This window comes from Nerophis ophidion, linkage group LG16 (assembly GCF_033978795.1).
Source record: "Nerophis ophidion isolate RoL-2023_Sa linkage group LG16, RoL_Noph_v1.0, whole genome shotgun sequence".
In the NCBI taxonomy this organism is placed as follows: domain Eukaryota; kingdom Metazoa; phylum Chordata; class Actinopteri; order Syngnathiformes; family Syngnathidae; genus Nerophis; species Nerophis ophidion.
Genome location: NC_084626.1, coordinates 49,535,032 through 49,558,913, shown reverse-complemented (window position 1 = coordinate 49,558,913; position 23,882 = coordinate 49,535,032). Strand labels below are relative to the sequence as shown.

The 23,882-nt window shown below is 40.3% G+C and overlaps 1 protein-coding gene across 1 annotated transcript in view; it reads left to right on the top strand.

The window, feature by feature from the left end:
* The window catches only part of LOC133535514 (uncharacterized protein KIAA1755-like), a 129,610-nt gene that overhangs the window by 69,608 nt on the left and 36,120 nt on the right, over positions 1 to 23,882 (top strand). The window contains exons 7-10 of the mRNA XM_061875409.1: positions 244 to 330; positions 4,926 to 5,042; positions 7,217 to 7,306; positions 7,379 to 7,527. Of these exons, the coding sequence (XP_061731393.1) occupies positions 244 to 330; positions 4,926 to 5,042; positions 7,217 to 7,306; positions 7,379 to 7,527 (443 nt within the window). The remainder of the gene's footprint in view (positions 1 to 243; positions 331 to 4,925; positions 5,043 to 7,216; positions 7,307 to 7,378; positions 7,528 to 23,882) is intronic.

The following is a 23,882-nucleotide window of genomic DNA, read 5'->3' as shown; positions in this document are numbered from 1 at the left end:
TCAGGGTGGATTTTTAACTTAAGTGCAGTCATGGTGTATTTTTAACTTAAGTCCAGTCATGATGTATTTTTAACTTAAGTCCAGTCATGGTATTATATTTTAATTGTTTTAACAGTGTTTGTGTAACCCGAATGTAAGACGCCTTTTGAATAACTTCTAGTGTTTCAATACATTCATAGATCCCAAGTAGAGGACGCAAGTTGTGTATTTGACTGATTTCTAAACGTTGACTTTGTACCGCAGGAGCAGGCCCTGCATGCCGTGCACTGCGTGGTGGTGCTGCTGGACAAAGACACGTCTCCACGTCCCGACAAGCAGCCTGGTCTCCAGGTGAGACCTGAATGCTACTTTTTTTCCCAACACTTTGAACCCTGCGGCTTATAAAACCGTGCGGCTAATTTATGGATTTTCCCAAATAAAAACGCAAATAAACAAGCAAATACACTGAAACGTTGTGTTATTGTGAATATAAAGCAGGAGCTTTTAGACCAGTTTATCCTTCCATTTAGCGCCTTGAACTGGAAGTATGAGTGCCGTTCCGTCTTCTAGCCATCCATAGCGTTTCTACTCTCACGGATTCGTTTTTCAACATTTGTCCGTTTTAAACTTGTTAGCTAATATGCTAACAAGTTTACCAGTCTTTGTGTTGGTTTAATTAACTCGCATTTGTATCGTTTCACTTTTGTAAATCCACCAAAACGTCACCAGGAAGTTATCGGGCTTTACAGCAAACTACCCATCAAATTAATACACATTTTACGTTGTTTTTTAAAGCATATTACTGTAAATTGAGGAAAAAAAACTAGTTCGGTTTTTCGCGTTAAAATTCTGTTGACTGAGCTGCCGGTTTTTTGACTGTAAAATCTACGGTAAAGACCAAACTATAGAATGCTACATTTTTTTTCCCAACGCTTTGCCCCCTGCTGCTTATAAAACAGTGTAGCTAATTAATGGATTTTCCCTTTTTCCGAATAAAAACGCAAATAAGCAAGCAAATACACTGAAACGGTGTGTTATTGTGAATATAAAGCACCAGCTTTTAGACCAGTTCATCCTTCCTTTTAGCGCCTTGAACTGGAAGTATGAGTGCCGTTCCGTCTTCTAGCCATCCATAGCATTTCTACTCTCACGGATTCGTTTTTCAACATTCGTCCGTTTTAAACTTGTTAGCTAATATGCTAACAAGTTCACCAGTCTTTGTGTTGGTTTAATTAACTTGCATTTGTATCGTTTCACTTTTGTAAATCCACAAAAACGTCACCAGGAAGTTATCAGGCTTTACAGCAAACTATCCATCAAATTAATACACATTTTACGTTGTTTTTTAAAGCATATTACTGTAAATTGAGGAAAAAAAACTAGTTCGGTTTTTCGCGTTAAAATTCTGTTGACTGAGCTGCCGGTTTTTTGACTTTAAAATCTACGGTAAAGACCAAACTATAGAATGCTACATTTTTTCCAACGCTTTGCCCCCTGCTGCTTATAAAACAGTGTAGCTAATTAATGGATTTTCCCTTTTTCCGAATAAAAACGCAAATAAGCAAGCAAATACACTGAAACGTTGTGTTATTGTTGTAACGATCTGTCACTTACTTTCTGATAGTTTTTCGTGTTTTGTACTTTATTTCCTGTTCAGTGCTCTTATTTTGTCATACTTCCTGTTTACTCCGCTGAGCACTGTTTTTGTCACACTCGCCGTTGATTGGCAGCGGTCCTCAGCTGCTGTCAATCAACATAGGTCTATTTATGTTTCACTCGAGCACTCCTCAGTGCTCGAAGTTAAAACCAGGTTGGGAACATCTCCATGCAAGACTGCTTTCTGTTTATATCTTTTACTTTGATGAAATTAAAATCATCTTACCGGCTTTCTGCTCTCCTGGATTTTTGCATACTTGAGGTCACACAACTGCAGCCATGCGACATCCCAACAGTAACTTCGAGCCAGAAAATTGTGACCTCGCGAGAATCCCTGTCGGCAATCCTCAGCCGACGTTCTGGACCGCACAATTCCTGGAGGACTTGAAGGCCAGGTTTGTGCGGTCCCAGCCTACAGACGCGGACCCTCTCCCCGCGGCAACGCCACCGGCTTCGGCTCTCCGACCGGCGCGTCCCCCGCCGCCATCTTTCCTCTCGGCTCAACGGCTGGCTACGGCTCTCCGACCAGCACGTCCGCCACTTCCTGCATGCCTCGCGGCTCCCGCGGCAACGCTACCGGCTACGGCTCTCCGACCGGCGCGTTCTCCGCCGCCATCCTTCCTCTCGGCAACGCTGCCGGCTACGGCTCACCGACCGGCGCGCCCGCCTCCTCCTTCACGTCTCGCGGCTCCTGCGGCTCCGTCGCCGACTGCGGCTCTCCGACCGGCACGTCCGCCGCCGCCATCCTTCCCGTCGTCTGCTGAGCTGCTTCTCCCTGCTCCTACGCAGCTTCCAGCGGCTGCTCCCCGGCTGCTCTTTTTGCCAGCTCCCGCTCTCTTTTTTGGTCCGCCGAGAGCTCCAGTGGAGCCCACAGTGAGGTCGCTTTTGTCCTCCTGCTGGGACTTGGCACGGGACGTGTCTTCGTCCCTCCTCCTGGTCCCCTCCCGCCCGTCCCTGGTTTTCGCACCAGGCACGTTTTCCCGCATGTGTGAACGGTGTCTGGCAGCCACCTAGTGGAGGGGGGCCCACTATACACTGCGGTGCAGCCAGGCACACACCGCTGTCATCCCCGCCAGCGTCTCCTTCCACGGAGACATCTACGTCCCTAGCGGGCTTTCGCACAGCTCCAACGCCGGCTCCACGCCTAGCCCCAACGCCGGCTCCACGCCGAGCCCCAACGCCGGCTCCACGCCGAGCCCCAACGCCGGCTCCACGCCGAGCCCCAACGCCGGCTCCACGCCGAGCCCCAACGCCGGCTCCACGCCGAGCCCCAACGCCGGCTCCACGCCGAGCTCCAACGCCGTCACTACGCACGGTTCCAACGCCGCCAAGAGCAGCACCACGCCGGGCTTCGTCACCGCCGGCATCCGCTATTCCTCGGCCAGCATTTGCTGCTCCTCGCCCGGCGTCATCTGCCGCTTTCACGCCGCCGATGACATCTGCAACAATCACGCCGTTGATGACGTCTGCCGCTTTCACGCCGCCGATGACGTCTGCCGCTTTCACGCCGCCGATGACGTCTGCCGCTTTCACGCCGCCGATGACGTCTGCCGCTTTCACGCCGCCGATGACGTCTGCCGCTTTCACGCCGCCGATGACGTCTGCCGCTTCCACGCCGCCGATGACGTCTGCCGCTTCCACGCCGTTGATGACGTCTGCCGCTTCCACGCCGGCACCAACATCGGCTCCTCAGCCGCCTCCTGCAGAGGTATCTGTTTTGGCTGCAGCCCCCGCCGCTTTGTCTGCTGTCTCCGGGCCTGCTTCAGCGCGCCCGCCTCCACGTCAGCCGCGGATGTGGCCGTGCCCTGGGCGTCCTCCTCGCGGGATGCACTCGTCTCTTTTTCGGCCAATGATGTGGCTGTTCCGTGGCCGCCCGCCCCGCCAGTTCCAGCGGCGCTCTACGCGCCGTCGCCACCTGACTTTCCCTCGCTGGCTGCGGGGACACGAGGTTTGGCGACCTTCCACCAAATCCTCCTTCCATCCTCCCTTACTTTGTGGACATTTTTTTCCATTTTTTCTTTTCCAGGGAACATCTGGTATCTGTTCCTTGAGGGGGAGGTCCTGTAACGATCTGTCACTTACTTTCTGATAGTTTTTCGTGTTTTGTACTTTATTTCCTGTTCAGTGCTCTTATTTTGTCATACTTCCTGTTTACTCCGCTGAGCACTGTTTTTGTCACACTCGCCGTTGATTGGCAGCGGTCCTCAGCTGCTGTCAATCAACATAGGTCTATTTATGTTTCACTCGAGCACTCCTCAGTGCTCGAAGTTAAAACCAGGTTGGGAACATCTCCATGCAAGACTGCTTTCTGTTTATATCTTTTACTTTGATGAAATTAAAATCATCTTACCGGCTTTCTGCTCTCCTGGATTTTTGCATACTTGAGGTCACACAACTGCAGCCATGCGACATCCCAACAATTGTGAATATAAAGCAGCAGCTTTCAGACCAGTTCATCCTTCCATTTAGCGCCTTGAACTGGAAGTATGAGTGCCGTTCCGTCTTCTAGCCATCCATAGCATTTCTACTCTCCCGGATTCGTTTTTCAACATTTGTCCGTTTTAAACTTGTTAGCTAATATGCTAACAAGTTTACCAGTCTTTGTGTTGGTTTAATTCACTTGCATTTGTATCGTTTCACTTTTGTAAATCCACCAAAACGTCACCAGGAAGTTATCGGGCTTTACAGCAAACTACCCATCAAATTAATACAAATTTTTCGTTGTTCTTTAAAGCATATTACTGTAAATTGATGAAAAAAAAACTAGTTCGGTTTTTCGCGTTAAAATTCTGTTGACTGAGCTGCCGGTTTTTTGACTGTAAAATCTACGGTAAAGACCAAACTATAGAATGCTACATTTTTTCCAACGCTTTGCCCCCTGCTGCTTATAAAACAGTGTAGCTAATTAATGGATTTTCCCTTTTTCCGAATAAAAACGCAAATAAGCAAGGAAATACACTGAAACGGTGTGTTATTGTGAATATGAAGCAGCAGCTTTTAGACCAGTTCATCCTTCCATTTAGCGCCTTGAACTGGAAGTATGAGTGCCGTTCCGTCTTCTAGCCATCCATAGCGTTTCTACTCTCACGGATTCGTCATTCAACGTTTGTAGGATTTAAAATATAACTATGACTATATCCCATATAGTCCCAGTCCCATGGAGGAGTTTTTTTACGCATATTTGTACGTGCTATAATCAAGCGATCGTCGTTAGCATTAGCTCATATGCTAACGTGTTCGGCAGTCAAATTCACACATCATTGACTGTTACAAGCGGCTCTCTGTTTCAGATGGACCTGGTGACCTCCATGAAAGGTCTCTACAAGACCGTGGACGCTTCGCAGTTGACCCCTGACCTGGGAGGAACCTTCGCCTACAGCCACACGGCTTGGCTGCAGTTCCATCAAGTACGCATTCTTGTTTTTATGTCACACGCACAATGTCGTAAAAGGCACCTTTTGGGGGGATTTTTTTTTGCCACAAAGAACACAACCCAAGACGTCTTTTATACGTACATGTCCTTTAAAACCGACGTTGCAAAAATAGTTGCGTTAATAAATTGAGACAAGGTTAATGTCTGTCTGACGTTGGATCCACGTTGTTGGTTGGGAAAAGTGCGAAAAGACGAATGTTTTCAAGAAAAGTTACAAAAAGGGTTATTAGTTTTAATCGCATTATTAGTGTAGGTTGTATGTTTTATAACTTGCCATTGTGGAATTTTGAGATCCATCCATCCATTTTCTACCGCTTACTCCCTTTTTATGGTCGCGGGGGGCGCTGGCGCCTATCTCAGCTACAATCGGGCGGAAGGCGGGGTACACCCTGGACAAGTCGCCACCTCATCGCAGGGCCAACACAGATAGACAGACAACATTCACACACTAGGGCCAATTTAGTGTTGCCAATCAACCTATCCCCAGGTGCATGTCTTTGGAAGTGGGAGGAAGCCGGAGTACCCGGAGGGAACCCACGCATTCACGGGGAGAACATGCAAACTCCACACAGAAAGATCCCGAGCCTGGGATTGAACCCAAGACTGCAGGACCTTCGTATTGTGAGGCAGACGCACTAACCCCTCTGCCACCGTGAAGCCCGGAATTTTGAGATTTAAAACCAAAAATGTAAAGTGATTTATAAATTAAATTAATTATTTTTAATATTGTAATTATCGCCGTTAACGAAAAAAAAATACATAAATTAGGTGCACGATTTAATAAGCCGCAGGGTTCAAAGCGTAGGAGAAAAGTAGCGGCTTAAATTAGTTTTGGTGAATGTGTTAAAAATAGTATATGTACAGTATATATATATGTATTTATATATATATATATATATGTGTACTGTATGTGTGTATATATATATATATATATATATATGTATGTGTGTATGTATTTATGTATGTACATATATATATATATATATATATATATATATATATATATATATATATGTGTGTGTATACATATATGAGTATGTATTTGTATATATGGATATATATATATGTGTGAGTGTGTATATGTATTCGTATGTATGTGTATATATATATATGTGTGTGTAAATATATATGTATATATATGTATTTATGTATATATGCGTATATATATATATTTATTTATGTATATATGCGTATATATATATATATATATATGTATGTGTGTATGTATATATATATATATATATATATACATATATGTATGTGTGTGCGTATATATATGTGTGTATACATATATGAGTATGTATTTGTATATATGGATATATATATATATATGTGTGTGTATATGTATTTGTATGTATGTGTATATATGTATATGTACAGTACGTATTTATGTATATATGCGTATATATATATATATATATATATGTATGTGTGTATGTATTTATGTATGTATATATATATATATATATATATATATATACATATATATATGTGTGTGCGTATATATATGTGTGTGTATACATATATGAGTATGTATTTGTATATATGAGTATATATATATATATGAGTATATATATACATATATATATATATATATATATATATATATATGTGTGTTTTTGTGTATATATGTATACGTACAGTATGTATATATATGTATGTGTGTGTAAATATATATGTATATATATATGTATTTATGTATATGCGTATATATATATATATATATATATATATATATATGTGTGTGTGTATGCATGTATGTGTATATGTATGCAAATGTATGGATATATGCATGCGTGTGGACATATACATGTATGTATAGATATATACATACAATTCATACAATCAATCATCTGATTGATGACTATATTACTGTGTTTGCACCTTAGGGGCTCTGCTCCAATGTTGTTGTTCTTTGAACCTGATCACTGTAATGATGACAATACAACTCTATTCTATTCTATAATGCATTCATTCATAATTTTTATTTTCAAAGTTCTTACAAAAAAGTGGGACCCCAAAAATGTATTTTTATGACTCGATGGGGTCTTTGGGACCTTGTCTTGAAGAGTCCTCGCACCAACCCTGTGTTTATGTTGTATATTTGTTCTTTTACTGTGTTGACTGGATGACACCATTGACTTCCAGAGACTGATTTCCTTCATGGCCGACCTGCGAGGGGCTGACGGTCTGTTGCAGAGCGCCATCGCCAACGTCAACAACCTGAACGCCGCCCAGGTGGAACGCCTGCAATACCGCCCTGGCGTCTTCTCGCCGCGCCTTCAACGCCGTGTTTTGTTACCCCTGCAGGAAGTGCGGCGGTGCGTTCAGGAGCAGAGAGACCTGATGAGGGAGGTGCTGAACGACGCCGGGCTGGTCGCGCTGCAGAGGGAGGGAGGGGCGCTGCTCGCCAGGATGAGGAGGGAAGCGCTCCGGTTTCCGCAGTCCCGGGACTACAGGTAGCACGTGGCCACGGTGTGTGTGCGGGTGACGGGAAGAAAAGCTCCCACGAGCTGACGGACGTTTCCAATGAAGGCAGCGTTTTATTGGACGCCGTGTGTGACCTTCGGGCCGTGACGGAAGCGGGGGAATAAGCAGCGGCGTTCCGGGTGATGTTGACCCACAAGCGTGAACAAATATCGAGCGGGAATGGACTAAGAAAAAAGCAAATTGAATGACAAGTTTAGCTTCAAAGCGTTATTTCCAGCTACTTCCAGCTTTTTTTGCAATGCAGTCTGCTGAAAATGATGGAAAGTGCCACGCTACATAGCAACTGACCCTGGGGTCAAAGTTGGAATCACCTCGAAACGAATGTTCAACACTAAAGTAAATAATTTTAACAAATAATAACAAATGTGTTTTTTTCCAAGCGTTACTTCCGCCTACTGCCGCTGTAAGTAGCGTTATCACCGGAGTAAGTTAGCTAGTTATTAGCAAACGGCTAATTTCAACAGGAAACGCTAAATGGTTGGCAACCGCTTAAATTTGCGACCGATTAATATCGTGAAGAACGAAATAGTCGCATGTTTTGATTATTATTTTTTTTTGCAATGCAGTCTGCTGAAAATGATGGAAAGTGCCACGCTACATAGCAACTGACCCTGGGGTCAAAGTTGGAATCGCCTCGAAACGAATGTTCAACACTAAAGTAAATAATTTTAACAAATAATAACAAATGTGTTTGTTTCAAAGCGTTATTTCCGCCTACTGCCGCTGTAAGTAGCGTTATCACCGGAGTAAGTTAGCTAGTTATTAGCAAACGGCTACTTTCAACAGGAACCGATAAACGGTTGGCAACCGCTTAATTTTGCGACCGATTAATATCGTGAAGGACGAAATAGTCGCATGTTTTGATTATTATTTTTTTTTTGCAATGCAGTCTGCTGAAAATGATGGAAAGTGCCGCGCTACATAGCAACTGACCCTGGGGTCAAAGTTGGAATCGTCTCGAAACAAATGTTCAACACTAAAGTAAATAATTTCAACAAATAATAACAAATGTGTTTGTTTCAAAGCGTTATTTCCGCCTACTGCCGCTGTAAGTAGCGTTATCACCGGAGTAAGTTAGCTAGTTATTAGCAAACGGCTACTTTCAACACGAACCGATAAATGGGTAGCAACAACTTAATTTTGCGACCGATTAATATCGCGAAGGACGAAATAGTCGCATGTTTTGATTATTATTTTTTTTTTGCAATTCAGTCTGCTGAAAAGGATGGAAAGTGCCACGCTACATAGCAACTGACCCTGGGGTCAAAGTTGGAATCGTCTCGAAACAAATGTTCAACACTAAAGTAAATAATTTTAACAAATAATAACAAATGTGTTTGTTTCAAAGCGTTATTTCCGCCTATTGCCGCTGTAAGTAGCGTTATCACCGGAGTAAGTTAGCCAGTTATTAGCAAACGGCTACTTTCAACAGGAACCGATAAATGGGTGGCAACAGCTTCATTTTGCGACCAATTAATATCGTGGAGGACGAAATAGTCGCATGTTTTGATTATTATTATTTTTTTTGCAATGCAGTCTGCTGAAAATGATGGAAAGTGCCACGCTACATAGCAACCGACCCTGGGGTCAAAGTTGGAATCGTCTCGAAACGAATGTTCAACACTAAAGTAAATAATTTTAACAAATAATAACAAATGTGTTTTTTTCAAAGCGTTATTTCCACCTACTGCCGCTGTAAGTAGCGTTATCACCGGAGTAAGTTAGCTAGTTATTAGCAAACAGCTACTTTCAACAGGAACCGATAAATGGGGGGCAACCGCTTAATTTTGCAAACGATTAATATCGTGAAGGACGAAATAGTCGCATGTTTTGATTATTATTATCTTTTTGCAATGCAGTCTGCTGAAAATGATGGAAAGTGCCACGCTACATAGCAACTGACCATGTGGTCAAAGTTGGAATCGTCTCGAAACAAATGTTCAACACTAAAGTAAATGATTTTAACCAATAATAACAAATGTGTTTGTTTCCAAGCGTTATTTCCGCCTACTGCCGCTGTAAGTATCGTTATCACCGGAGTAAGTTAGCCAGTTTTTAGCTAACGGCTACTTCAACTGGTATCGATAATCGGGTGGCAACCGCTTAATTTTGCGACTGATTAATATCGTGGAGGACGAAATAGTCGCATGTTTTGACTGTTTTTTTTTTTTTTGCGATGCAGTCTGCTGAAAATGATGGAAAGTGCCATGCTACATAGCAACTGACGGTGTGGTCGAACTTGGAATTGTCTCAAAACCAATTTAAAAACGTTCCACACTAAAGTGAATAATTTTGACTAATAATATCAAATGAGTTTGTTTCAAAGCGTTATTTCTGCTGTGAGTAGCATTATCACTGGAGCAAGTTAGCCAGTTTTTAGCTAACGGCTACTTCAACAGGTATCGATAATCGGGTGGCAACTGCTTGATTTTGCGATTCATTAATACGTCGAAGAAGAAATAGTCGCATGCTTTGACTGTTTTTTTGGTTTTTTTTGCGATGCAGTCTGCTGAAAATGATGGAAAGTGCCATGCTACATAGCAACTGACCCTGTGGTCAAAATTGGAATTGTCTCAAAACAAATTTAAAAATATTCCACACTAAAGTGAATAATTTGAAGTAATAATAACAAATGAGTTTGTTTTAAAGCGTTATTTCCGCCTATTGTTGCTGTAAGTAGCGTTATCACTGGAGTAAGTTAGCCAGTTTTTAGCTAACGGCTACTTCAACAGGTATCGATAATCGGGTGGCAACTGCTTGATTTTGCGATTCATTAATACGTCGAAGAAGAAATAGTCGCATGCTTTGACTGTTTTTTTGTTTTTTTTTGCGATGCAGTCTGCTGAAAATGATGGAAAGTGCCATGCTACATAGCAACTGACCCTGTGGTCAAAATTGGAATTGTCTCAAAACAAATTTAAAAATATTCCACACTAAAGTGAATAATTTGAAGTAATAATAACAAATGAGTTTGTTTTAAAGCGTTATTTCCGCCTATTGTCGCTGTGAGTAGCGTTATCACTGGAGTAAGTTAGCCAGTTTTTAGCTAACAGCTACTTCAACAGGTATCCATAATCGGGTGGCAACTGCTTAATTTTGCGATTCATTAATACGTCGAAGAAGAAATAGTCGCATGCTTTGACTGTTTTTTTTTTTTTTTTGCAATGCAGTCCGCTGAAAATGATGGAACGTGCCATTGCTACATAGCAACTGACCCTGTGGTCAAAATTGGAATGGCCTCAAAACCAATGTTTTTCTATTTTCAACAGTCTAACACCATCTGGTGGCTAAAGTGAATAATGCAACCCGGCCCTAATTGTCCCGTTTCATGTGTCAGGTAAACCATGTGGATCCCCCTCCACGCTGCAGGTCTGTTGAAAATGATGGAAAGTGTCAAGCGACTTACCAACGGACGACATGGTCAAAGTCGGAATCGTCTCAAAACCAATTTGAAGTGAATAATTTTAACAAATCGAACCATATGAGTTTGTTTCAAAGCGTTATTTCCGCCTACTGCCGCTGTAAGTAGCGTTATCACCGGAGTAAGTGAGCTAGTTTTTAGCTAACGGCTACATTCAACAGGCACCGATAAATGGTTGGCAATGGCTTAATTTTGCAACCGATTAAAATCGTGGAGGACGAATTAGTTGCATTTTTTTTGTGTTTTTAAATATTTTTGCAATGCAGTCTGCTGAAAATGATGGAAAAGCACCACCGCTACATAGCAACTGACCCTGTGGTCAAAGTTGGAATCGTCTCGAAACAAATGTTCAACACTAAAGTAAATAATTTTAACAAATAATAACAAATGTGTTTTTTTCAAAGCGTTATTTCCGCCTACTGCCGCTGTAAGTAGTGTTATCACCGGAGTAAGTTAGCTAGTTATTAGCAAACGGCTACTTTCAACAGGAACCGATAAATGGTTGGCAACCGCTTAATTTTGCGACCGATTAATATCGTGAAGGACGAAATAGTCGCATGTTTTGATTATTATTTTTTTTTTTGCAATGCAGTTTGCTGAAAATGATGGAAAGTGCCACGCTACATAGCAACCGACCCTGGGGTCGAAGTTGGAATCGTCCCGAAACAAATGTTCAACACTAAAGTAAATAATTTTAACAAATAGTAACAAATGTGTTTGTTTCCAAGCGTTATTTCCGCCTACTGCCGCTGTAAGTAGCGTTATCACCGGAGTAAGTTAGCTAGTTATTAGCAAACGGCTACTTTCAACAGGAACCGATAAATGGGTGGCAACCGCTTAATTTTGCGACCGATGAATATCGTGAAGGACAAAATAGTCGAATGCTTTGAGTATTATTATTTTTTTGCAATGCAGTCTGCTGAAAATGATGGAAAGTGCCACGCTACATAGCAATTGACCATGTGGTCAAAGTTGGAATCGTCTCGAAACGAATGTTCAACACTAAAGTAAATAATTTTAACAAATAATAACAAATGTGTTTGTTTCCAAGCGTTATTTCCGCCTACTGCCGCTGTAAGTAGCGTTATCACCGGAGTAAGTTAGCTAGTTATTAGCAAACGGCTACTTTCAACAGGAACCGATAAATGGTTGGCAACCGCTTAATTTTGCGACCGATTAATATCGTGAAGGACGAAATAGTCGCATGTTTTGATTATTATTATTTTTTTTGCAATGCAGTTTGCTGAAAATGATGGAAAGTGCCACGCTACATAGCAACCGACCCTGGGGTCAAAGTTGGAATCGTCCCGAAACAAATGTTCAACACTAAAGTAAATAATTTTAACAAATAGTAACAAATGTGTTTGTTTCCAAGCGTTATTTCCGCCTACTGCCGCTGTAAGTAGCGTTATCACCGGAGTAAGTTAGCTAGTTATTAGCAAACGGCTACTTTCAACAGGAACCGATAAATGGGTGGCAACCGCTTAATTTTGCGACCGATGAATATCGTGAAGGACAAAATAGTCGCATGTTTTGAGTATTATTATTTTTTTGCAATGCAGTCTGCTGAAAATGATGGAAAGTGCCACGCTACATAGCAATTGACCATGTGGTCAAAGTTGGAATCGTCTCGAAACAAATGTTCAACACTAAAGTAAATAATTTTAACAAATAATAACAAATGTGTTTGTTTCCAAGCGTTATTTCCGCCTACTGCCGCTGTAAGTAGCGTTATCACCGGAGTAAGTTAGCTAGTTATTAGCAAACGGCTACTTTCAACAGGAACCGATAAATGGGTGGCAACCGCTTAATTTTGCAACCGATTAATATCGTGAAGGACGAAATAGTCGCATGTTTTGATTATTATTTTTTTTTTGCAATGCAGTCTGCTGAAAATGATGGAAAAGCACCACCGTTACATAGCAACTGACCGTGTGGTCAAAGTTGGAATCGTCTCGAAACGAATGTTCAACACCAAAGTAAATAATTTCAACAAATAATAACAAATGTGTTTGTTTCAAAGCGTTATTTCCACCTACTGCCGCTGTAAGTAGCGTTATCACCGGAGTAAGTTAGCTAGTTATTAGCAAACGGCTACTTTCAACAGGAACCGATAAACGGTTGGTAACAGCTTAATTTTGCGACCGATTAATATCGTGAAGGACGAAATAGTCGCATGTTTTGATTATTATTATTTTTTTTGCAATGCAGTCTGCTGAAAATGATGGAAATTGCCACGCTACATAGCAACTGACCCTGTGGTCAAAGTTGGAATCGTCTCGAAACAAATGTTCAACACTAAAGTAAATAATTTTAACAAATAATAACAAATGTGTTTGTTTCAAAGCGTTATTTCCGCCTACTGCCGCTGTAAGTAGCGTTATCACCGGAGTAAGTTAGCCAGTTTTTAGCTAACGGCTACTTTCAACAGGAATCGATAATCGGGTGGCAACAACTTAATTTTGCGACCGATTAATATCGTGGAGGACGAAATAGTCGCATGTTTTGATTTTTTTGTTTTTGAAATGCAGTCTGCTGAAAATGATGGAAAGTGCCACGCTACATAGCAACTGACCCTGGGGTCAAAGTTGGAATCGTCTCGAAACGAATGTTCAACACTAAAGTAAATTATTTTAACAAATAATAACAAATGTGTTTGTTTCAAAGCGTTATTTCCGCCTACTGCCGCTGTAAGTAGCGTTATCACCGGAGTAAGTTAGCTAGTTATTAGCAAACGGCTACTTTCAACAGGAACCGATAAACGGTTGGTAACAGCTTAATTTTGCGACCGATTAATATCGTGAAGGACGAAATAGTCGCATGTTTTGATTATTATAATTTTTTTTGCAATGCAGTCTGCTGAAAATGATGGAAAGTGCCACGCTACATAACAACCGACCCTGTGGTCAAAGTTGGAATCGCCTCGAAACGAATGTTCAACACTAAAGTAAATAATTTTAACAAATAATAACAAATGTGTTTGTTTCAAAGCGTTATTTCCGCCTACTGCCGCTGTAAGTAGCGTTATCACCGGAGTAAGTTAGCTAGTTATTAGCAAACGGCTACTTTCAACAGGAACCGATAAACGGTTGGTAACAGCTTAATTTTGCGACCGATTAATATCGTGAAGGACGAAATAGTCGCATGTTTTGATTATTATAATTTTTTTTGCAGTGCAGTCTGCTGAAAATGATGGAAAAGTGCCGCGCTACATAGCAACTGACCCTGGGGTCAAAGTTGGAATCGTCTCGAAACGAATGTTCAACACTAAAGTAAATAATTTTAACAAATAATAACAAATGTGTTTTTTTCAAAGCGTTATTTCCGCCTACTGCCGCTGTAAGTAGCGTTATCACCGGAGTAAGTTAGCTAGTTATTAGCAAACGGCTACTTTCAACAGGAACCGATAAATGGGTGGCAACCGCTTAATTTTGCGACCGATTAATATCGTGAAGGACGAAATAGTCGCATGTTTTGATTTTTTTTTTTTTTTTTTTGCAATGCAGTCTGCTGAAAATGATGGAAAGTGCCGCGCTACATAGCAACTGACCCTGTGGTCAAAGTTGGAATCGTCTCGAAACAAATGTTCAACACTAAAGTAAATAATTTCAACAAATAATAACAAATGTGTTTGTTTCAAAGCGTTATTTCCGCCTACTGCCGCTGTAAGTAGCGTTATCACCGGAGTAAGTTAGCTAGTTATTAGCAAACGGCTACTTTCAACACGAACCGATAAATGGGTAGCAACAACTTAATTTTGCGACCGATTAATATCGCGAAGGACGAAATAGTCGCATGTTTTGATTATTATTTTTTTTTTGCAATTCAGTCTGCTGAAAAGGATGGAAAGTGCCACGCTACATAGCAACTGACCCTGGGGTCAAAGTTGGAATCGTCTCGAAACAAATGTTCAACACTAAAGTAAATAATTTTAACAAATAATAACAAATGTGTTTGTTTCAAAGCGTTATTTCCGCCTATTGCCGCTGTAAGTAGCGTTATCACCGGAGTAAGTTAGCCAGTTATTAGCAAACGGCTACTTTCAACAGGAACCGATAAATGGGTGGCAACAGCTTCATTTTGCGACCAATTAATATCGTGGAGGACGAAATAGTCGCATGTTTTGATTATTATTATTTTTTTTGCAATGCAGTCTGCTGAAAATGATGGAAAGTGCCACGCTACATAGCAACCGACCCTGGGGTCAAAGTTGGAATCGTCTCGAAACGAATGTTCAACACTAAAGTAAATAATTTTAACAAATAATAACAAATGTGTTTTTTTCAAAGCGTTATTTCCACCTACTGCCGCTGTAAGTAGCGTTATCACCGGAGTAAGTTAGCTAGTTATTAGCAAACAGCTACTTTCAACAGGAACCGATAAATGGGGGGCAACCGCTTAATTTTGCAAACGATTAATATCGTGAAGGACGAAATAGTCGCATGTTTTGATTATTATTATCTTTTTGCAATGCAGTCTGCTGAAAATGATGGAAAGTGCCACGCTACATAGCAACTGACCATGTGGTCAAAGTTGGAATCGTCTCGAAACAAATGTTCAACACTAAAGTAAATGATTTTAACCAATAATAACAAATGTGTTTGTTTCCAAGCGTTATTTCCGCCTACTGCCGCTGTAAGTATCGTTATCACCGGAGTAAGTTAGCCAGTTTTTAGCTAACGGCTACTTCAACTGGTATCGATAATCGGGTGGCAACCGCTTAATTTTGCGACTGATTAATATCGTGGAGGACGAAATAGTCGCATGTTTTGACTGTTTTTTTTTTTTTTGCGATGCAGTCTGCTGAAAATGATGGAAAGTGCCATGCTACATAGCAACTGACGGTGTGGTCGAACTTGGAATTGTCTCAAAACCAATTTAAAAACGTTCCACACTAAAGTGAATAATTTTGACTAATAATATCAAATGAGTTTGTTTCAAAGCGTTATTTCTGCTGTGAGTAGCATTATCACTGGAGCAAGTTAGCCAGTTTTTAGCTAACGGCTACTTCAACAGGTATCGATAATCGGGTGGCAACTGCTTGATTTTGCGATTCATTAATACGTCGAAGAAGAAATAGTCGCATGCTTTGACTGTTTTTTTGGTTTTTTTTGCGATGCAGTCTGCTGAAAATGATGGAAAGTGCCATGCTACATAGCAACTGACCCTGTGGTCAAAATTGGAATTGTCTCAAAACAAATTTAAAAATATTCCACACTAAAGTGAATAATTTGAAGTAATAATAACAAATGAGTTTGTTTTAAAGCGTTATTTCCGCCTATTGTTGCTGTAAGTAGCGTTATCACTGGAGTAAGTTAGCCAGTTTTTAGCTAACGGCTACTTCAACAGGTATCGATAATCGGGTGGCAACTGCTTGATTTTGCGATTCATTAATACGTCGAAGAAGAAATAGTCGCATGCTTTGACTGTTTTTTTGTTTTTTTTTGCGATGCAGTCTGCTGAAAATGATGGAAAGTGCCATGCTACATAGCAACTGACCCTGTGGTCAAAATTGGAATTGTCTCAAAACAAATTTAAAAATATTCCACACTAAAGTGAATAATTTGAAGTAATAATAACAAATGAGTTTGTTTTAAAGCGTTATTTCCGCCTATTGTCGCTGTGAGTAGCGTTATCACTGGAGTAAGTTAGCCAGTTTTTAGCTAACAGCTACTTCAACAGGTATCCATAATCGGGTGGCAACTGCTTAATTTTGCGATTCATTAATACGTCGAAGAAGAAATAGTCGCATGCTTTGACTGTTTTTTTTTTTTTTTTGCAATGCAGTCCGCTGAAAATGATGGAACGTGCCATTGCTACATAGCAACTGACCCTGTGGTCAAAATTGGAATGGCCTCAAAACCAATGTTTTTCTATTTTCAACAGTCTAACACCATCTGGTGGCTAAAGTGAATAATGCAACCCGGCCCTAATTGTCCCGTTTCATGTGTCAGGTAAACCATGTGGATCCCCCTCCACGCTGCAGGTCTGTTGAAAATGATGGAAAGTGTCAAGCGACTTACCAACGGACGACATGGTCAAAGTCGGAATCGTCTCAAAACCAATTTGAAGTGAATAATTTTAACAAATCGAACCATATGAGTTTGTTTCAAAGCGTTATTTCCGCCTACTGCCGCTGTAAGTAGCGTTATCACCGGAGTAAGTGAGCTAGTTTTTAGCTAACGGCTACATTCAACAGGCACCGATAAATGGTTGGCAATGGCTTAATTTTGCAACCGATTAAAATCGTGGAGGACGAATTAGTTGCATTTTTTTTGTGTTTTTAAATATTTTTGCAATGCAGTCTGCTGAAAATGATGGAAAAGCACCACCGCTACATAGCAACTGACCCTGTGGTCAAAGTTGGAATCGTCTCGAAACAAATGTTCAACACTAAAGTAAATAATTTTAACAAATAATAACAAATGTGTTTTTTTCAAAGCGTTATTTCCGCCTACTGCCGCTGTAAGTAGTGTTATCACCGGAGTAAGTTAGCTAGTTATTAGCAAACGGCTACTTTCAACAGGAACCGATAAATGGTTGGCAACCGCTTAATTTTGCGACCGATTAATATCGTGAAGGACGAAATAGTCGCATGTTTTGATTATTATTTTTTTTTTTGCAATGCAGTTTGCTGAAAATGATGGAAAGTGCCACGCTACATAGCAACCGACCCTGGGGTCGAAGTTGGAATCGTCCCGAAACAAATGTTCAACACTAAAGTAAATAATTTTAACAAATAGTAACAAATGTGTTTGTTTCCAAGCGTTATTTCCGCCTACTGCCGCTGTAAGTAGCGTTATCACCGGAGTAAGTTAGCTAGTTATTAGCAAACGGCTACTTTCAACAGGAACCGATAAATGGGTGGCAACCGCTTAATTTTGCGACCGATGAATATCGTGAAGGACAAAATAGTCGAATGCTTTGAGTATTATTATTTTTTTGCAATGCAGTCTGCTGAAAATGATGGAAAGTGCCACGCTACATAGCAATTGACCATGTGGTCAAAGTTGGAATCGTCTCGAAACGAATGTTCAACACTAAAGTAAATAATTTTAACAAATAATAACAAATGTGTTTGTTTCCAAGCGTTATTTCCGCCTACTGCCGCTGTAAGTAGCGTTATCACCGGAGTAAGTTAGCTAGTTATTAGCAAACGGCTACTTTCAACAGGAACCGATAAATGGTTGGCAACCGCTTAATTTTGCGACCGATTAATATCGTGAAGGACGAAATAGTCGCATGTTTTGATTATTATTATTTTTTTTGCAATGCAGTTTGCTGAAAATGATGGAAAGTGCCACGCTACATAGCAACCGACCCTGGGGTCAAAGTTGGAATCGTCCCGAAACAAATGTTCAACACTAAAGTAAATAATTTTAACAAATAGTAACAAATGTGTTTGTTTCCAAGCGTTATTTCCGCCTACTGCCGCTGTAAGTAGCGTTATCACCGGAGTAAGTTAGCTAGTTATTAGCAAACGGCTACTTTCAACAGGAACCGATAAATGGGTGGCAACCGCTTAATTTTGCGACCGATGAATATCGTGAAGGACAAAATAGTCGCATGTTTTGAGTATTATTATTTTTTTGCAATGCAGTCTGCTGAAAATGATGGAAAGTGCCACGCTACATAGCAATTGACCATGTGGTCAAAGTTGGAATCGTCTCGAAACAAATGTTCAACACTAAAGTAAATAATTTTAACAAATAATAACAAATGTGTTTGTTTCCAAGCGTTATTTCCGCCTACTGCCGCTGTAAGTAGCGTTATCACCGGAGTAAGTTAGCTAGTTATTAGCAAACGGCTACTTTCAACAGGAACCGATAAATGGGTGGCAACCGCTTAATTTTGCAACCGATTAATATCGTGAAGGACGAAATAGTCGCATGTTTTGATTATTATTTTTTTTTTGCAATGCAGTCTGCTGAAAATGATGGAAAAGCACCACCGTTACATAGCAACTGACCGTGTGGTCAAAGTTGGAATCGTCTCGAAACGAATGTTCAACACCAAAGTAAATAATTTCAACAAATAATAACAAATGTGTTTGTTTCAAAGCGTTATTTCCACCTACTGCCGCTGTAAGTAGCGTTATCACCGGAGTAAGTTAGCTAGTTATTAGCAAACGGCTACTTTCAACAGGAACCGATAAACGGTTGGTAACAGCTTAATTTTGCGACCGATTAATATCGTGAAGGACGAAATAGTCGCATGTTTTGATTATTATTATTTTTTTTGCAATGCAGTCTGCTGAAAATGATGGAAATTGCCACGCTACATAGCAACTGACCCTGTGGTCAAAGTTGGAATCGTCTCGAAACAAATGTTCAACACTAAAGTAAATAATTTTAACAAATAATAACAAATGTGTTTGTTTCAAAGCGTTATTTCCGCCTACTGCCGCTGTAAGTAGCGTTATCACCGGAGTAAGTTAGCCAGTTTTTAGCTAACGGCTACTTTCAACAGGAATCGATAATCGGGTGGCAACAACTTAATTTTGCGACCGATTAATATCGTGGAGGACGAAATAGTCGCATGTTTTGATTTTTTTGTTTTTGAAATGCAGTCTGCTGAAAATGATGGAAAGTGCCACGCTACATAGCAACTGACCCTGGGGTCAAAGTTGGAATCGTCTCGAAACGAATGTTCAACACTAAAGTAAATTATTTTAACAAATAATAACAAATGTGTTTGTTTCAAAGCGTTATTTCCGCCTACTGCCGCTGTAAGTAGCGTTATCACCGGAGTAAGTTAGCTAGTTATTAGCAAACGGCTACTTTCAACAGGAACCGATAAACGGTTGGTAACAGCTTAATTTTGCGACCGATTAATATCGTGAAGGACGAAATAGTTGCATGTTTTGATTATTATAATTTTTTTTGCAATGCAGTCTGCTGAAAATGATGGAAAGTGCCACGCTACATAACAACCGACCCTGTGGTCAAAGTTGGAATCGCCTCGAAACGAATGTTCAACACTAAAGTAAATAATTTTAACAAATAATAACAAATGTGTTTGTTTCAAAGCGTTATTTCCGCCTACTGCCGCTGTAAGTAGCGTTATCACCGGAGTAAGTTAGCTAGTTATTAGCAAACGGCTACTTTCAACAGGAACCGATAAATGGGTGGCAACCGCTTAATTTTGCGACCGATTAATATCGTGAAGGACGAAATAGTCGCATGTTTTGATTTTTTTTTTTTTTTTTTTGCAATGCAGTCTGCTGAAAATGATGGAAAGTGCCGCGCTACATAGCAACTGACCCTGTGGTCAAAGTTGGAATCGTCTCGAAACAAATGTTCAACACTAAAGTAAATAATTTCAACAAATAATAACAAATGTGTTTGTTTCAAAGCGTTATTTCCGCCTACTGCCGCTGTAAGTAGCGTTATCACCGGAGTAAGTTAGCTAGTTATTAGCAAACGGCTACTTTCAACACGAACCGATAAATGGGTAGCAACAACTTAATTTTGCGACCGATTAATATCGCGAAGGACGAAATAGTCGCATGTTTTGATTATTATTTTTTTTTTGCAATTCAGTCTGCTGAAAAGGATGGAAAGTGCCACGCTACATAGCAACTGACCCTGGGGTCAAAGTTGGAATCGTCTCGAAACAAATGTTCAACACTAAAGTAAATAATTTTAACAAATAATAACAAATGTGTTTGTTTCAAAGCGTTATTTCCGCCTATTGCCGCTGTAAGTAGCGTTATCACCGGAGTAAGTTAGCCAGTTATTAGCAAACGGCTACTTTCAACAGGAACCGATAAATGGGTGGCAACAGCTTCATTTTGCGACCAATTAATATCGTGGAGGACGAAATAGTCGCATGTTTTGATTATTATTATTTTTTTTGCAATGCAGTCTGCTGAAAATGATGGAAAGTGCCACGCTACATAGCAACTGACCCTGGGGTCAAAGTTGGAATCGTCTCGAAACGAATGTTCAACACTAAAGTAAATAATTTTAACAAATAATAACAAATGTGTTTTTTTCAAAGCGTTATTTCCACCTACTGCCGCTGTAAGTAGCGTTATCACCGGAGTAAGTTAGCTAGTTATTAGCAAACAGCTACTTTCAACAGGAACCGATAAATGGGGGGCAACCGCTTAATTTTGCAAACGATTAATATCGTGAAGGACGAAATAGTCGCATGTTTTGATTATTATTATCTTTTTGCAATGCAGTCTGCTGAAAATGATGGAAAGTGCCACGCTACATAGCAACTGACCATGTGGTCAAAGTTGGAATCGTCTCGAAACAAATGTTCAACACTAAAGTAAATGATTTTAACCAATAATAACAAATGTGTTTGTTTCCAAGCGTTATTTCCGCCTACTGCCGCTGTAAGTATCGTTATCACCGGAGTAAGTTAGCCAGTTTTTAGCTAACGGCTACTTCAACTGGTATCGATAATCGGGTGGCAACCGCTTAATTTTGCGACTGATTAATATCGTGGAGGACGAAATAGTCGCATGTTTTGACTGTTTTTTTTTTTTTTGCGATGCAGTCTGCTGAAAATGATGGAAAGTGCCATGCTACATAGCAACTGACGGTGTGGTCGAACTTGGAATTGTCTCAAAACCAATTTAAAAACGTTCCACACTAAAGTGAATAATTTTGACTAATAATATCAAATGAGTTTGTTTCAAAGCGTTATTTCTGCTGTGAGTAGCATTATCACTGGAGCAAGTTAGCCAGTTTTTAGCTAACGGCTACTTCAACAGGTATCGATAATCGGGTGGCAACTGCTTGATTTTGCGATTCATTAATACGTCGAAGAAGAAATAGTCGCATGCTTTGACTGTTTTTTTGGTTTTTTTTGCGATGCAGTCTGCTGAAAATGATGGAAAGTGCCATGCTACATAGCAACTGACCCTGTGGTCAAAATTGGAATTGTCTCAAAACAAATTTAAAAATATTCCACACTAAAGTGAATAATTTGAAGTAATAATAACAAATGAGTTTGTTTTAAAGCGTTATTTCCGCCTATTGTTGCTGTAAGTAGCGTTATCACTGGAGTAAGTTAGCCAGTTTTTAGCTAACGGCTACTTCAACAGGTATCGATAATCGGGTGGCAACTGCTTGATTTTGCGATTCATTAATACGTCGAAGAAGAAATAGTCGCATGCTTTGACTGTTTTTTTGTTTTTTTTTGCGATGCAGTCTGCTGAAAATGATGGAAAGTGCCATGCTACATAGCAACTGACCCTGTGGTCAAAATTGGAATTGTCTCAAAACAAATTTAAAAATATTCCACACTAAAGTGAATAATTTGAAGTAATAATAACAAATGAGTTTGTTTTAAAGCGTTATTTCCGCCTATTGTCGCTGTGAGTAGCGTTATCACTGGAGTAAGTTAGCCAGTTTTTAGCTAACAGCTACTTCAACAGGTATCCATAATCGGGTGGCAACTGCTTAATTTTGCGATTCATTAATACGTCGAAGAAGAAATAGTCGCATGCTTTGACTGTTTTTTTTTTTTTTTTGCAATGCAGTCCGCTGAAAATGATGGAACGTGCCATTGCTACATAGCAACTGACCCTGTGGTCAAAATTGGAATGGCCTCAAAACCAATGTTTTTCTATTTTCAACAGTCTAACACCATCTGGTGGCTAAAGTGAATAATGCAACCCGGCCCTAATTGTCCCGTTTCATGTGTCAGGTAAACCATGTGGATCCCCCTCCACGCTGCAGGTCTGTTGAAAATGATGGAAAGTGTCAAGCGACTTACCAACGGACGACATGGTCAAAGTCGGAATCGTCTCAAAACCAATTTGAAGTGAATAATTTTAACAAATCGAACCATATGAGTTTGTTTCAAAGCGTTATTTCCGCCTACTGCCGCTGTAAGTAGCGTTATCACCGGAGTAAGTGAGCTAGTTTTTAGCTAACGGCTACATTCAACAGGCACCGATAAATGGTTGGCAATGGCTTAATTTTGCAACCGATTAAAATCGTGGAGGACGAATTAGTTGCATTTTTTTTGTGTTTTTAAATATTTTTGCAATGCAGTCTGCTGAAAATGATGGAAAAGCACCACCGCTACATAGCAACTGACCCTGTGGTCAAAGTTGGAATCGTCTCGAAACAAATGTTCAACACTAAAGTAAATAATTTTAACAAATAATAACAAATGTGTTTTTTTCAAAGCGTTATTTCCGCCTACTGCCGCTGTAAGTAGTGTTATCACCGGAGTAAGTTAGCTAGTTATTAGCAAACGGCTACTTTCAACAGGAACCGATAAATGGTTGGCAACCGCTTAATTTTGCGACCGATTAATATCGTGAAGGACGAAATAGTCGCATGTTTTGATTATTATTTTTTTTTTTGCAATGCAGTTTGCTGAAAATGATGGAAAGTGCCACGCTACATAGCAACCGACCCTGGGGTCGAAGTTGGAATCGTCCCGAAACAAATGTTCAACACTAAAGTAAATAATTTTAACAAATAGTAACAAATGTGTTTGTTTCCAAGCGTTATTTCCGCCTACTGCCGCTGTAAGTAGCGTTATCACCGGAGTAAGTTAGCTAGTTATTAGCAAACGGCTACTTTCAACAGGAACCGATAAATGGGTGGCAACCGCTTAATTTTGCGACCGATGAATATCGTGAAGGACAAAATAGTCGAATGCTTTGAGTATTATTATTTTTTTGCAATGCAGTCTGCTGAAAATGATGGAAAGTGCCACGCTACATAGCAATTGACCATGTGGTCAAAGTTGGAATCGTCTCGAAACGAATGTTCAACACTAAAGTAAATAATTTTAACAAATAATAACAAATGTGTTTGTTTCCAAGCGTTATTTCCGCCTACTGCCGCTGTAAGTAGCGTTATCACCGGAGTAAGTTAGCTAGTTATTAGCAAACGGCTACTTTCAACAGGAACCGATAAATGGTTG